At 34.1% G+C, this 16,127-nt stretch overlaps 1 protein-coding gene across 1 annotated transcript in view; it reads left to right on the top strand.

The window, feature by feature from the left end:
- Positions 1 to 16,127, top strand: part of LOC150077556 (uncharacterized) — a 212,398-nt gene that overhangs the window by 17,738 nt on the left and 178,533 nt on the right. The window contains exon 4 of the mRNA XM_090386892.1: positions 4,538 to 4,592. Coding sequence (XP_090243018.1) covers positions 4,538 to 4,592 — 55 coding nt within the window. The remainder of the gene's footprint in view (positions 1 to 4,537; positions 4,593 to 16,127) is intronic.

Here is a 16,127-nt window from a genome sequence, read left to right on the forward strand (position 1 = left end):
AGGGATATCATGTCTGACCAATCTGATTGGACACTATGGATTAATTTTGATATCATATATTTGGATTTCAGGAAAACTTCTGATACTGGTGCACATAAAAGACTGCTCTACAAATTGGAGCAGTGTGGCATTGGTGGCAAGTTCAGTGCTGGCCCATTTTTGTTTTCTGTATTTATTAATGATATTGATGAAGGTGGATCCAACTTAATGTTTAAATTTTCAGATGATACAAATTTTGGCAATGTAGTTGATGACAATAATCAGTGTATGTTACTGCAAAAAGATCTAGAAAAATTAGACAGCTGGGCTGAGAAATGGCTTTTGAATTTTAACATTAATAACTGCTACAGTGAAACTTGTCCTAACGGACACCTCTCTTTAACGGACATCTCTCTACAATGGACATTTTCAAATTTCCCAACTCTCTATTGGTTTTAACGTGTTTTCAGCTTCTGTCTAGTGGACATTCTCTGTAATGGACGCGGACAGGCAATCTGCACTGTTTCGTTTAGATTAGCACTCAATTTGATCTCCCCATAACGGACAGCGGGCGAGCTCACGGCCCTTTTTCTAGGAACGTTTCTTCCACATATTGCCTCAATCGTGTGTTTATTTTCTATTTCCGATTCTCTGAATTTTATCAAGGTTTACATTGCGGTTCTAAAACCCCTTTTCAAGAATTTTAAGGCACGTGTAAAACTTCTGATGAATTCGGTGTGTGCCGGGGGGGGGATTTTGTCCGCCTTTCGTCTTTTGAGTTTCAGTTTTCAGTTTGTTCGGTGTCGTGTGACGTGCACAATGTCTTCTCGTAAACATTTAACTTTAAAAGATAAAGTAGAACTCATTAATGCGTATGATCGGCAAAAAAATAGTGTTCGCAATCTCACTGCAAAATTCAAAATCGGGAAGACGCAGGTAAGCGACATCCTAAAGAAAAAAAATGAACTGCTCAAACAATTTTGACAACACGTAAATGATCAGGTTCAAAAATCACCCGAAAACTGTTGACAATGTTACGTATGAGTGGTTTTGTCGCACACATGCTAAAAAAATTCCCATTAATGGGCCTATTATTAGGGAAAAGGCTTTGGAGGTTGCGAAATCTATGGGAGTAAATGAGGTCAAAGCTTCTGTGGGATGGCTAGACAAGTTCAAAACTCAGCATAAAATTTCTTGGAAAACCGTAAGTGGTGAAGGTGGATCTGTTGATACTGGGGTTGTAACAGAGTGGACCATCAAATTGGAAGATTTATGTCGTAATTTTGAAGCTAAGGATATTTACAACTGTGACGAAACAGGGTTGTTTTTTAAAGCTCTTCCTCGTTGTTTCAAGGGCATAAAGTTGAATCTTTTAAATGTTGACTGGAAGTCTAATAAAAAAGTGTGAATGACACCAGATATCATGAGCGAATGGATAAGTCACTTTAACCAAAACATGATTGGTCAAAACAAAAAAATTATTCTTTTCATGGATAATGCTGCATCTCACCCGCACATTGAATTGTATCATTCAAATCATTTTTCTGTCACCAAACACATCTGCAGAGTGTCAGCTCTTGGATCAAGGGATAATAAAAAATTTTAAACTTCACTACAGAAAACATGTTTTAAGACATCTCATTGCAAACATGAACGATGTAACATGTGCGAGTGTCCTTGCAAAGAAACTCAGCATCCTAGATGCGATTCAGTGGATTTCCTCTTCGGTAAACACAATTAGAAAACAAACTGTCGTGAACTGTTTTGTAAAGTCTGGCTTCTCAAACACAAAAATTGAAGTTGTGAACAGCAATGTGGAGCACCAAGAAGAACAAGAACTTCAACATCTATTGATAATGTACGATACTTCCGCTACAAGTGACCCTGGCTACAAAGATATAGACTCGAACCTCACCACTACAGAAGATGGTGCTCTAGATATCAACGACATTATCATCAATATTTTTCAAGAAGTTCCTCATGAGGATGAAGAAATGGAAGGAGGTCATTCTGTCGAAGAACATATTAACAACGAACCACCGATGAAAATAGAAGAAGCGCTCGTACAAATCAATCGTTTAAAAATGTTTTTTGCCGCTGAAGAAGATACTGAAGGACTTTCGATGGTTTCTTCACTCCAAACAAATGTTGAAAACAAAATTATCAGCCAGAAGAAGGTGCAGAAGAAAATAAGTGATTACTGTATGTATTTTTCTTAAGATAAAGTCATAATATGCATAGCACAATTGTATGTATATTATTTACAGAAATATTGTGCAAAATATGTATATAATTTAATTTAATTTTACATTAAACGTTTAACGATTTTTCTTTATCTCTTTTTTTTTTTTCCTCCCTCAGACTTCTTGTTAGCGGACACTTCTCTCTAACGGACACATTCTCGTTCCCCATGGCTGTCCGTTAAAGTTCACTGTATTTGCAGTTGTTAATGTTTCCCTGTGTAACAGTAATCTGAGATTAATGTACCAACACTGTGGTATTACACAATTGGAACATTAATTTGAGTGTAGACCAAATGCTTGTGATAAGTATAATGAACCACTGTTCTGACAAATAGAGTGGCAAGCAAATCAGAATGTCTTATAATAGGAGATTTTAACTTTACAGATATTGACTGGAACTTGTGGGTGGTCACTCACACAATAGCAAAACTTTTCTTGGTTTATTGGATGATTGTTTTCTACAGATACATGTTAAAGAGGTAACAGGAGGAAGCAGTACTCATTATGCATTAAGAATCCCCGAATGAAGTAACCACTAGGTGGTGGCAATGATCATAATATATTGTTGTGGTGGTCACTTAAAGACATAACTACTGTCAATAATAAAAGGAAGGGACATTTCTTTAGTAAATGTGATTACAGTGGTCTTAAAAGGTAAAGGTAGACTGCAGCCATTATCAATCAACTGCAGGGTGGAATCCTCCTCAACAATTCATGTTGAGGAAAATGGACCATAATCTGCCATGCTGGTCTACTGTGGGTTTGCAGATTGACCGTATTTAGCGGTCAGGGGCTTGAACCCCAGTCTACTCAGAGAGCATGTGCTACTGCACTCCCACCTGTAACCACTCGGCTATGGAAGTCATTACAGTGGTCTTAGCCAGTTTTTAAATTCTTCTCAATGGGACAAACTGATAATGTTACCAACTGAAAATTCAAAATGCATTCAGGAAAGTAATAATTGACGTTACTAAGCTTTTTATATCATTCATCAAAGAGATACTATTCAAGTGGATGTCAGATGAATTGAGGAGACTGGTGGTAGAGAATCAAAATGCTTCTAATAATTATAAATGAAACCTATAGAAGGTACAAATTAATCTGCAATCAAGTCACTAAGGGATATTAGCAAGACAAACTGTGAGATGTCTTAGTTAAAAATGCAAAAGAAAAGGTGCAATGAATTCTTTGCTTATGTTAACACTAAAAAAGCCACATTGACTCACTAGATATGAATGGCATAACTAATGTGATCTGATTCAGATTGCTGACAAACTGAATAAGTGTTTTGCATTCATGCATGAAAAAGAGTTTTTAGGAATGGAAATACCAGAAGAATACTGTGTAATAACTGGGAGCTGAATGATTTTTTGAAAACTGAGAAGAATGTGGGAGAGAAATTGTTGTAGCTAAAAGTTACTGGTTGTGCTGATAGAATCTATTCAGTTATATTAAAAGAAGCAACAGGAAAGGTAAGCAAACCTTTTAACAAAGTTATGAGAACATCCTTGGATTCAGGGAAATCTCCAGAAACTGGAGGTGTGCAATTGTCTCCATGAAGGGAGATCAAAGCAGAAGTGAGTAATTATACACCCATAAGCTTGACTTCTGTTCCAGAGAAAATAAAGGAGTTGTTAAAGAAGTATTGCAGGATAACTTAACAGGAATGGAACAGAGTGGACAGGAACAGGAATGGAGTTATATGAAAATCACAGAATGTATTTGTTAATGGGAAATCTTTGTTACTAGATGCAGAATTGTTTTCTGCATCCAGTAATAAAGGAACTGGATGCAAAAAATAATTTTGATGTCATATACTTAGTTTTATTCTTCTTTGAGAGCATAGTTTTACTCCTATTAAATTTGCTTTAATCCACATCTATTCACATTTACATTTCAAATGTAAACCTCATAACACAGACATTTCAAGGATTAAACCTTGCTATGTACTGGGCTGTTGATATCGACACCTCCCTCTCCCCTGTGAAATTTGTTTGCAACCATTGGATGGATTCTTGTTATGTGAAAGTAGGTTTAGGGAAATTGTCCATTTTTACAACATATTTTATTTTACAGTGTATTTTCAGATTTTAATAACTTCATAAAAATCATTCTTAATTCATGTGTATTCTTAATTTTTTTTTAAAATCTTTCTGTTTATAAACATACAGAAAATCTTTCTGTATGTTTATAGTAATAAATTTCTTTGGTCAACGTATATATCTACAGTACTGTAATATCTGTAATTTTGATGTGACATTTCATATGGGTGTAAAGTTTCATCACTAATACAGATGCTTTTTATCAATAGAAAGATCAGTGGCTATGGGATGAAAGCAAATTTTTGATTATGCAACATCCAGTTTACAGGTATGTGTTTTCTGTAGGTTAATCAAATAGAAAAAGAAAGAAGAAAAATTAGTATTTTTAAATTTATTATTGTTACTGAAAGAACTTAGTAAAATCATCAAAAGAGATATCGACTAAAGTGATCAATTTTAATTTTCTTTCATAAACTGCATTCTGGATACTAGAATTAAGTCAGAATTGAAAAACCATTTTGCTGTAAAATGCATTATTGCTTTAGATTACCAATAAATTTATGGTTTCTTAAAATACACACTTTCTCAAATCACTCGTTTCAGGAATTCACCAATTCTGTATTATCATTGTGGGAAGAAAATATTTTTTTGGATGGCTATAAAAATCACCTTGCACCCAAATTACAGTTTCTGTAATTTTTCTGCTAAATGCTACTTTCAGGTGTCCAACAGCTCATAATGCTCATCAGACCTTGCTGAGGCCTGACGAGCATTGGTGGTATGGAATGATTTCCATGATTAGATCCTTCATTACTGATTATGTTACATAAGGCATTATCATATTGTATTGTGAAGAGAAACCCGGAGCAGCACTTAACCCCATTTGCTTTTAATGAGTGGCTTCAGAAAATTGCAATACATCTTGCTGTTTGGTGATAATGCCTTTTAGTATGATTTCCAGCTGAAATCATGTTCAAAGGAGTCATGTTGGTGCACGTGCCTCAAACCTGTTTTGTGATAATGAATGTTAGGGGAAAGATAGCCTACTTTTATCTTAGTATTAGTAGTGGCAAGTGATGCATGAAAGCAAGCTTATGTATATCAGTCAAAAAAAAATAATTAAAAAACACTTCCCACATACCTGTCCATCCCCTCTAATAGTTTATATAGTTCTTTCTTGAATTTATTCAGAGTACTCACACTTTCACAACACCAGATGGAAGCCTGTTTCATCAATCAACTTCCCACTGGTCGAAGACAAACTTCCACACATCTATTCTGCAATCAAACTTCCATGCATCTGTCTTGCAACCATTCCTTAGTTAAAAATATAGTCTGAGCAAGGGGAAGGATACAACAGGATAATCACCTCCTTAGCACACTGCTGGCAAAATTTCTTTTACATCATTGACAAAACCCCTGAGCTGTCCCAGAAACTCATGTGCATTGAAGAACTTCATATCAGGCTGCACAATTACCTCCAGGTCCTTTTTATTCACACTACCCTGAGTGTGGTACCACACAGTTGGTACATTAATCTGGGATTGCTATTCCCCATAAAAAGAATCTTGCATTTGTTAATGTTAAATTTCATTGCCACTTCTCAGCCTGTCTGCCCAATTTGTCTATATCTTGTTGAAGTAGTATACCCTGATTACTGTCATTAACCACCCTGCCAATCTTCATATCTGAGAACTTAGATATTAAGCCCGATATGCCTTCATCAATATTATTAATAAATGCCATCAAAAATCAGCTTACTCAGTCCATTCAAGGCATTGAACCCTACAAGACTCTATTAATAACATTAATCCAAGAAGAGCAGTGCTCATTGTTACCCTCTTTGCCTTCTCCCACCCAGCCATCCTTTTATCCATAGCAGTAACTTTCCACTAATGCCACACTTCTCCAATTTGTACAGCATCAAAAGCTTTTATGAAATCTAAGTATATGATATCAAAATTATTTCTTGCATCCAGTTCCTTTGTTACTGCAATCATAGCAACCAATCAGATTGGTCAGGTAAATGCAGCCTTTACTGCATTAATCTGATTAAGGTTAAGGCTCAGGTTAAGGCAACCTTTTTTGAGTGAAGGTCCATTTTTGATCTAATTAAAAAAAAGAGAGAGAGAATCCGTAGAGCCGCACCTCAGCTCAATCTGGGAGGGGGTGGGGTGGGGTATTTTTTTAAGACATGGAATAGAATGGGAAGGTATTTTATTAAAAAAAATATATTTTTTGAAATATTATTTATTAATACTGAAAAAAATGTAACAAACATCTAATTAGGTACGAATTAATGTGACTTTTGCTGCTGAACTTCTCGAGCAAGTCTCTCAACATCAGGCGAGTTTGCAGTAATTTTCATCTTTAAACATGCCGAGAGACTCACATTTTTCAGACGGTTTCTTGATTTATTTTTAATATAGTTCATGTTCGAAAATATTTTCCCGTGGAAATTTGTCAAACCAAAAACTGAGAGAAGTCCAAACCCAAATATTTTCAAATTTATATATGTGTCCGGTAAGCTACTCCATGCATCGTACACAGTTTGGTCTTGCTTTTTCAACTCATTTATCACCATCCATTTGTGTAGAATTTCAAGGGAAGCCTTTTACCTCTCTAAATCCTCAATTTCAGTTTTAAAGCATATTAGTCTTTGCACTCCACATATCCTTGATTTTTAAGTCCTCTTAACTCCATTTCAAATTGTGCTTCATATGGGCTAAAAGTTAAAGAACCCGCAGTTACATCTCAAAGAGCCACATGTGGCTCGCGAGCTGCAGGTTGCTGACCCCTGATCTAGACATTCCCATCTAGATGGTTCTGCATTATTTCTTTAATCAATGACTCCATTATTTTCCCAATTATTTCTCCATTATAGAAGTCAAGCTAACAGCTCTATAATTATTCATGTCACCCTTTTTTGCTCTTTTATGAATTGAGGATACATTTTCACATCTCTAGTCAACAGTGACCTTCCTAAATCCAAGGTTGCCCTCATAATTATGGGTAAAGTTTGCTTATCTCGTTTGCTGCACCTCCCTTAATATAATTGGTTAGACCCCATCCCCCATGTGCCTGTTTTACATTTAGATTCATCAATTTCTCTTCCACTTTCTTTTTGTTTATCACAGAATCATTTTGCACTGTGCTGGAATTTGTTACAATTCTTGCTTTCCCATCCCTAAAAAAATTTCTCATGTTTGTGAATGCAGATGAAAAATATCTATTCAGTTTCTTGGTAATCTGAACAGGATCATCAACAATTAAACCATTGATGTTAACTGGACCAATGTGATTCATCCCCTTTACATTAGTAAAGAAGTCTTTACAAGTTTTGCCTTGCATTCTTTGCCAGAGACTTATTGTAATTTGCTTTAGCTTGCTAAACTTCTTTTGTGATCTGATTTCAGATTAGTTTATACGTACTGTAGGATTCTGTATCACCTGATAATTTATATGCAACCCATGCATTTTCTTTGCTGCCACAAGTGTCTCATTAGTTCATTTGACATCCATTTATGTCTAAGCTTTGAACAGTATGAACAAGTAAAAGAACCGCTGAAGTCACCTTTACTTGTTTCTCAAGTTATTGTTTGGTTTCTGGCCAGAAGTAATGTAGTACTATGGCTTGATGCCTGTTGGGATATGTGTGCAAGATATATGTTTCTTCCAGGTAGCAAGCTAATAGGATATTACATGCCATCACATACTAGATTTATCTCCTCTGTCATCTGTTACCATACACAACACACTTTATTGATTTACATTCCTTAATGGACTAAGTTATATGTAGTTAACCAGCATACTACAGTAAGGTTATCTCGAGTTATCCACTAATTTTCACAAATCACTCCTTCATTTCTTTTAATTGATAAGACCCTGATGTTGTCCTGGAGGGCATCATCCAATTCATATAGATAATTTTTAAGCCTCTTATCCCCTTATTTAGGCATCTTCAAACAAGCATGTCATTGTGGATGGTCTGTTCTGTGGAAGATGTTTGCTGGTTTTTATCTTCACCTGTTAATAGTCATAACACCTTGATTCTCCACCTTGGTGCCTGATCTGACTTGTTTCGTATTTTGAAACTCTGACATAATGAGCTCAGTACCTGCCCTTATTTTCTTTTGCACATATTATCTGACATCTTTAAATAACGTGATAGACAGAAAGTAAATTTTGGTTTGAATCTATGATACGATAAAACAGTTTTTGTTTTTCTTTGAATTTACCCTCTTAAAAAAGAAAGTTCAAATAATCTGAACTTTCTTTTTTAAGAGAAATTTGCTCAATATGTTTTGGAATTGACAACAGCTTTTATATTAATTTTGCATTAAATTCAGTTTAAAATGCCATTTAATCATCAGTCACTCCTCAGAAGAAAAATATTTATCTTGTAATGAGTACATTGTTTGAATTTTTACAACAGGAGTCCCAATCATATAGCTCATGAGCTATATATGACCCACAGAGATATTCTGATAGAGTTATCTTCAGCAGTTCTGACTGCTTAGAGTTTCCTTAAAGGTATTGATTTTTTTTTTCTGAATGGGAAAAAAAAAAAATCTTATTTCTTTCAGTGATGGTTTAGTTTCAGGAAAGTGTGCCATGTTATCTAATACAACAATACTACTGGATAGCAATTCTGAGAGATAAGAGAGCTTGAATTTTTAAAAAGTTAAAGGATGTTATATTTATATTAATTAAAGTTTAAATAAAAAGTTCTTTAAAGTGAATTTTCTGTGGTAATTTTTATTTCATTATTGGTGGCTCACCAGATGTTTTGAATTTATTTAAATGTGGCCCACAGTTGACAAAAGGAGGAAAGGTTTGGGGGTGAAACAGCATTTGTTCAAAGCTTTGCTGAGAAACATGAAAAAATTTGTTTACTATACAGTTGATGTCAGTGCTGTTTAAATTACAGTAAACACTAGATTTAATGAAAAAAATTTGACTGACACCAGAGTGTATTCTGAGTGTGCTCACGAGATTGGGAAAACTGGAAACCTGAGTCACAGCAGGCACCAGAAAGCCAACTAGTCTGTGTATGGATACACTTACTGTCTTATTTTTAAGTGCTCATCAGTGTCCTGTTTCTTTATTATTACCTCACTTACAGTATATCTTCGTGTCCCCTAAGAAAACTGGCAAGAGAGAAAGATTGCATCTGAGTGTTATGCAGAAATTAAAACTGGTAAGCCTCTCATCCCTTTATTTAGACCATCTTCAAATAAGCATGTCACTGTGGATGGTCTACTCTGTGGCAGATGTTCACCCTATTAATAGTCATAACACCTTGTATGAAATGTAGAAGTTAGACTCTTGTGTGTCTACTTCACCATATCTGGGAAAAATATAGCATGTAAAAAAAAAAACTATGTCAGGCATGGCAGAACTGTATAAAAAGCAAGACTGAGTTTAAGCAGTTTTTAAGTAATCTGACTGAATATTCACTAGTGTTTCAATTTCACTTTCTGTAGCTTGGACTGTGAATAAGTTTATCTGTATGGCTGTGGTAAATTATCTTTTACTAACTTTTTTATTGTTTAACTTTAGTCATCATGTATATCCGTATTATTTAATCTTTATGCCCATAGATTTTAAATAATAAATGCACCTTAACTGTTTTGCATAATAGTAAATAAAACGTTACTATAGTTTTGTGACATAATACAACACACAACATTAAACGATTCAGCTAAATGTTCGAAGTCTTGATGTAGGCATATAATATAGCCCACATGTGATGTTGAGCAATCTAGTTATATATATTTTTTTGTGGATTTTATTTCCTATCGTTCAGCAGCACTAGTCTACAAAGAACACTTCTAGTTAAAGATTTTCAAAACCAGTTTAGTGTTGGTTTTATATCATTTCTTTTGTATGTTTGCAATAAATTTATTGTCTGTGTGAAGTCAAATGAGGAAGCTTGACAGGCCAAGAGTACTGATTTTTAGGCTGGCAAGTGAATAGTTGATATTGGATGTGAACAAGGAATACCATCTATAACAGTAAGTACAATTGTAGATGATAAAAAAACATATAAAGATGTTTAAAAATTAGCAATACCTGGTGGAATTAAATGCTTGAGAACTAGAAAAAATGATTTGGTAAAAATAAACTTATTTATTTAAATTTCTGATCAGTAAGCTAAGGGGAAAAAATGTGAAGTCCACTTTGATAATACAGATGACTAGGATGATTTTCAATGAGTAATGCCAGTTGTGAGTAAATTCATTTAGTTGTGAGGTAGCAAATGATGATTTACAAGCAACAGTAATTTGCTCAAATTATTGAGGAGCATGGATACAGTCCTAAATGAATCTTCAATGAATCTTTCACAAATCTCCAACATATGTGAAATGACTCTTCAGAATGCACAAAACACTATGGAAAAAGATGTCCAACAGAATTTTAATTTGCAAAGGCGTGGAAGACATATCAGTTTATAAACCATCTGAGGATCAGTTGCCTCTTCCTCTGGGTGGCAGTTTTGCTGTAGTTCTAAATTGAAACTCATTCACCACTCTGAGAACTCAAGCTTCAGAAGGCTTTTAAAAGCCAAGCTTCCTGATTTGGATATCAATCAAGGAAGCTTGGGTTAACAGCATCTTATTCTAAGAATAACAATACCAGCATTTCTGTTCTGCAGTCAGTATTTATCTCAGAGAATAGCTTGCCCAAGAAGGCATTTCTGATCATTAACATTACTCTAGGTCACTCAGATAACTTTGAGTTGGCTGTTGGAATGCTAAAGACCATCTTCTTGCCTTCCAATATGACATTGATTTCTTCTTACAGTATAATCAGAGGACAATGTGTAATGAACTAGAATATGATTGCTAATTTCAAGCGTTACTGCATATGATGACATTCAGGAAATTATTGGAGCCTATTGACATAGAAAAGAAGCCACTTTAAGCGAATTTTGGAAAACATTTTTAGTGTCAAGAATGCAATTACCTGGGATGAAGTCATTTCCTATGAATGCTTTGTGGAGGATGCTGTGACCTGAATGTGTTGCCAATTTCCCAGGATTCCATGAGAAATTCGAAAACATGCAGGAAAAGATTAAAAGATTGATGTATGAACTGTTGGAGGCACAGTCTGAAAAGTTCACTCCGAGACCTGGTTCAACTGAATGAATTAAAGGCCTCAAAGTAGTCAGCTGACAATAAGGTGAAGTAATAACTTCGACACTGATGGATTTCTTCAAACACTGGAAGGCAGTGAAGAGGCTTTCAAATTAGGACCCGAATTCAGAGAGATCTTCCAAGGTCATTAGGGATTAGTATTAGTATTAATTTGAATTTATGTCCCCTAGTTCTAGCATCATTTATAATCTTGAAAATTTTGTCCTCATTCATTTTACTGATGCCTCTCAGAGCCTTAAACACCCCAATCAAATCTCCTCTAAGGTGTCCAGTTTCCAAAGGGATGTCAAAGCAATCCACAATTTCTAGACTTTTAAGTTCCTGATATGTGGATAGAGGGTGATTCGAGGAGTATGCACACTATATGTTGAAATCAGTAAAAGTTTGTTAATCTGGTATTTATCATGGTTTATTTACTTGAAAAGTAAGTTTAATGTGCATGCTTATAACTCCTCTGGAATGAATTATCATTATAATTGTGAGCCTATTACTATCTATCTATTGTATGGAACCAGTTAATAGCTTTTATGAAGCCAGTTAATAGCAGATATCAAGAGCCCATTACTATTTAACTACTTTTGGTATATAGTCCAACTCAGTTGAGATATCAGGAACTGATGAGAAATGCTTGTTAAATCATCGTAACTTTTACAGCAGTTTTCTAAAGTTTCTGAGTCAGTTGTCAGTTATATATATATTGAGTTAGAACTTTGCTTTATCATTCCAAAGGAGCATATTTCTCAGTTATTTTTCTTATTAGTTGTTCTTTATTTGTCAGTCGCATTCCATAAAAAGGTTTTCCTGTAATTGCCTTTGCAACTTTATTATGCTGGTATTTCGTCACTGTGGGTTTCTCATTACAAAATTTTGTCCAGTGGTCCAAGGGATTTAATTCTCTACATATAGGAAGATAACCCCCCCCCCCGCCCCTTTTGTACTGGTTCTTAGTCCCGTATAACACAGTTTTGCACTACACAAGATTTTATAGGAACCTAACTACCATGTTATATGAGTGTTACTTGTATCATAGGTTAATAACTAAAAACCAAGACCTCTAGTTGCTTTAATGATCTTTTTCATCTATTTATATAAGTCACTCGTTGATTCGTGGCTATTTTCAAAATGCTCTGCCCATTTTAATCAACCATGCATTACAGATATGATTCTCAATACCGATGTGTCAGTCTTCTGTTAGTTTTGGCTGCTTTTGCTTTTATTTGATTTAAAATTCATTGCAACCTGTGTTGTAACACTGCATAGCATTAATAGTAATTACATTGGACTTTAAGCTTTGGCAAGGAGGAGGTCACATCCTTTTTTTTTTTTTTTTTTGATATTTGGGTGCCTACCTTGTGTACTTCATCACTCATATGAGAAAAATTGAAAAATTAGTTTTTTTATTTCAAATTTTTTAGAGAGACACATCACCATAAGGACCAGTTTGTAAGAAATGTCACTTCTGTCTACCAGTAGACATGTACCACACAGTCACATTCTGTTTGTCTCATACCTCTTATTTACATTTATATATTTATTTCTTCAGTTGATATGAGTTTGTGAAGTTACATGATGCAATAAAAATAATAATTTGCAGTGACAGATTTACAAATTTGCCACCCCAAAGCTTTTATATAATATACAATCCCTATTGAAATGAAAATAATAAGAATTTTTAAGAATAAATCAATAATAAAAAATAAGTTACTTTGAAATTAAATGTAAAATTGTAAGTATTCATATGATTTTTGTGAAATAAAAACATTGTTATACCACATTGAAGAGATAGTTGCAAATGCATCCAGTAATATTGATGAGGTGTGAAGTGCAACCTGTATATGAGTAAAAATGTTAGAAAATTTCAGAAATATTCTAATATTTCTGAAGGTTTAAAATACATAAGAATAAATAAATATTTATTTATTTTTATGTTTTATTCATTTCTGAAAATTTCTAATTTTTATTTTTAACTTTTGCTTATATTTGCAGGTTGTAGTTGGCACCTCATTACCATTACTGACAACACTTCCAAACTGGTTGCAGTTTTCAAATATCTCTTCAGTATGGCATAATGATGTTTTAATTTTGCATAAATCATTATTTGTTTACACCAAATTTTATTTCAACTTGTAATAAGCATTTATATTTAATATAAATTATAGATGCTATATAATTTTTAATATCTTTCTATACGTTAAAATAATTTTCCTCCTAATGATATTTATTCAGCCAATGGGAGAAGAGGGATGTGGGTTATGTGGTAATGCTAGATAAAAGTCATGCAACCACTTTGTTTATCATAGATGACCACGTGGTATCAGCCTTGATCTTCATATGTAGTGTATTTATGTATTCATAGCCAGTGCTGTAGTTGTAAAATTAGCAGAAGATATACTCTGTGAATGTTACGTATGCAGAGAGTATACTGTGCTTATTAATCGAATTCCAGATGGTATACAGCATATATATATATATATACACACAGTATATATACAGGCAACTCCCGGGTTATGAACGTTCAATTTACAAACATTTGCTATAACGAACGTCACAATTCATTCAAAACTTCTTAGTCTCCAATAGATAGTTCCTTATAAAACAAAATGCCAAATATAGTGAACATAATTGTAAGGTTTAAATAAATAAACTTTTAAAAAATGTATTCATTACAATAATTATCTGAAAATTATTGTATGATAATTATACTGAACTTTTGGTTAATAAAACTGATCTAGCCAGTAAAAAAATGTTGGTTTCCATGTCACACCGTGTAGAATGTTTTCTCTTGGGAGAAAATGGTTGCAGCTTTTAAATCAATTTCTGAGGAGTTGGCAATTTTTGAAGAAGACGACGCAAATATGGAAAGAATTGCAAGAGTGAAAAGAGGCGTTTATGACTGTCTAGCATGCTACAGCGAGATTTTTGAAGGGAAAAAAGAAACTAACTGTGCAATCTTCTACAAAAACATATTTTAATACAGTGGAAACCCAGCTGTTTCTTCATTATCAGAGGCCCTTCCATCCACCTCATCTGCACCTAGCATCACTTATGCAGAAAATATTGAACTCTGATGAAGATTAGTTAGTTATTTGGTTTTTAGGAGCATTAGCAACTAAGGCCATGTTGCTCTGGGAATATGCAGTGGTCATTCCCTGACCTTTCTGCATCCTCCGTATTTGGTGGTCACGGGCTCGAACCCCGGTCTAATCAAGAAGCGTGTGCTACGCACTGCTGCTCCTGCCCACCTGGCTACGGAGGTGCCTCTGATGAAGATATTGACAAGTAAAAGTTGAATACCGCACGTATGTATGTACAGTACATATATTACGTTAGTACTGTACTCACTTTCTTTATTTCTATTTTGCAGCTCTTTATGTTCTTAATTAAAATTAACAAGTAAGATATCTTGTTTTTTCATTCTTTTCTTATTTTATTTTATGGTACGTATTGTATTCAAAAAACCATAACGCATACATACATTATAATAAAACATATTGTATAGACCATTCGATGCTTAGTACATGGTTTTAATGCTTTAAAATGGCTGCTAACGTACACAATACATATCGTAAAAGCTCAGGAATGCAAGATACACATAACAAACAAAACGTATAACGAACAACATCTTGGAATGGAACTCTTTCGTAAACCGAGAATTGCCTGTGTATAAATCCAGAAGTCTGTAAAATAATAAGAGAAGTTTACCTCAATATAATATGTAGAACACTTCCTTATGATACTTCCAGCAATTAAAACGAAAAAATCGCAAATCTTACATAACAGTAAAAAATAATTAAAAATCAATCTAACACAATTAAAAATAATTAAAAATCAATCTAATGCAATTAAAAATTAAATAGATTAATTAAAAGAAATATAACAAAAAAAATGCAAAATGATTTTCCTTCCCGAAGCTGACAACGCTTTTCGATATGTCATGATCACAAGAACGAAAATTACCGAATAGGGGTGAGCACGAAACTTAAATAGGGATTATTTGTCTTCATGCATGCACATAAAAGCCCATGAATCGGAGATTAGAAATGGTCGGCGAACATTAACAGAATTCTCATGTAATTTAATTTTGACAGTTTCTGCAATTAATAGTCTGGTATAATTACGTTGGACACCAAGTATTTTGGCCTCATTAAATAAAAAAGTATGTTTTTCGTTAACGGCATGAAAGGCTAATTCTGACGATGTTGAATGAGAAGCACGAACTGAGGCCGCGTGCTGATTAACACGAAAATTCAGAGGAAAACGTGTAGAACCTTGGTACGACGAGTTGCAATCACAGCAAGAAATGTTGTATACCAGGTCATTTATTTGTGTTGCAAACGAGGAAAGGACTGAGCAATTTTTCAGTATAGTGTGTAGTTTTCGTATTGGCCTGGCCACAATTTTAAATTCGGTATCTTTAAAGAATCTGTTAAGCTGTTTGTGCCACTGTTCAACATATGGGACAGAAATAAAGTATTTTTTAATATTACAATTGTTGGTTGAAATAGTATTTTGTATCCTATCCTTAGCTTGTACCCTAATTCGATTTATTGTAGCAACGGGATAACCTCTATTTAAGAATCTGCTGGTTAATATTTGTATTTCTGAGCCCAAAGCAGATTCTGTCGTTGAATATTTATAGGCATTTAGAAATTGATTAAAGATAATAGATCTCTTGTAGGAGAACGGGTGATAGCTGTTATGAT

The sequence above is a fragment of the Mastigoproctus giganteus genome, chromosome 12, assembly GCF_048544385.1.
Source record: "Mastigoproctus giganteus isolate SK-2022 chromosome 12, ASM4854438v1, whole genome shotgun sequence".
NCBI classification, from domain to species: Eukaryota; Metazoa; Arthropoda; class Arachnida; order Uropygi; family Thelyphonidae; genus Mastigoproctus; species Mastigoproctus giganteus.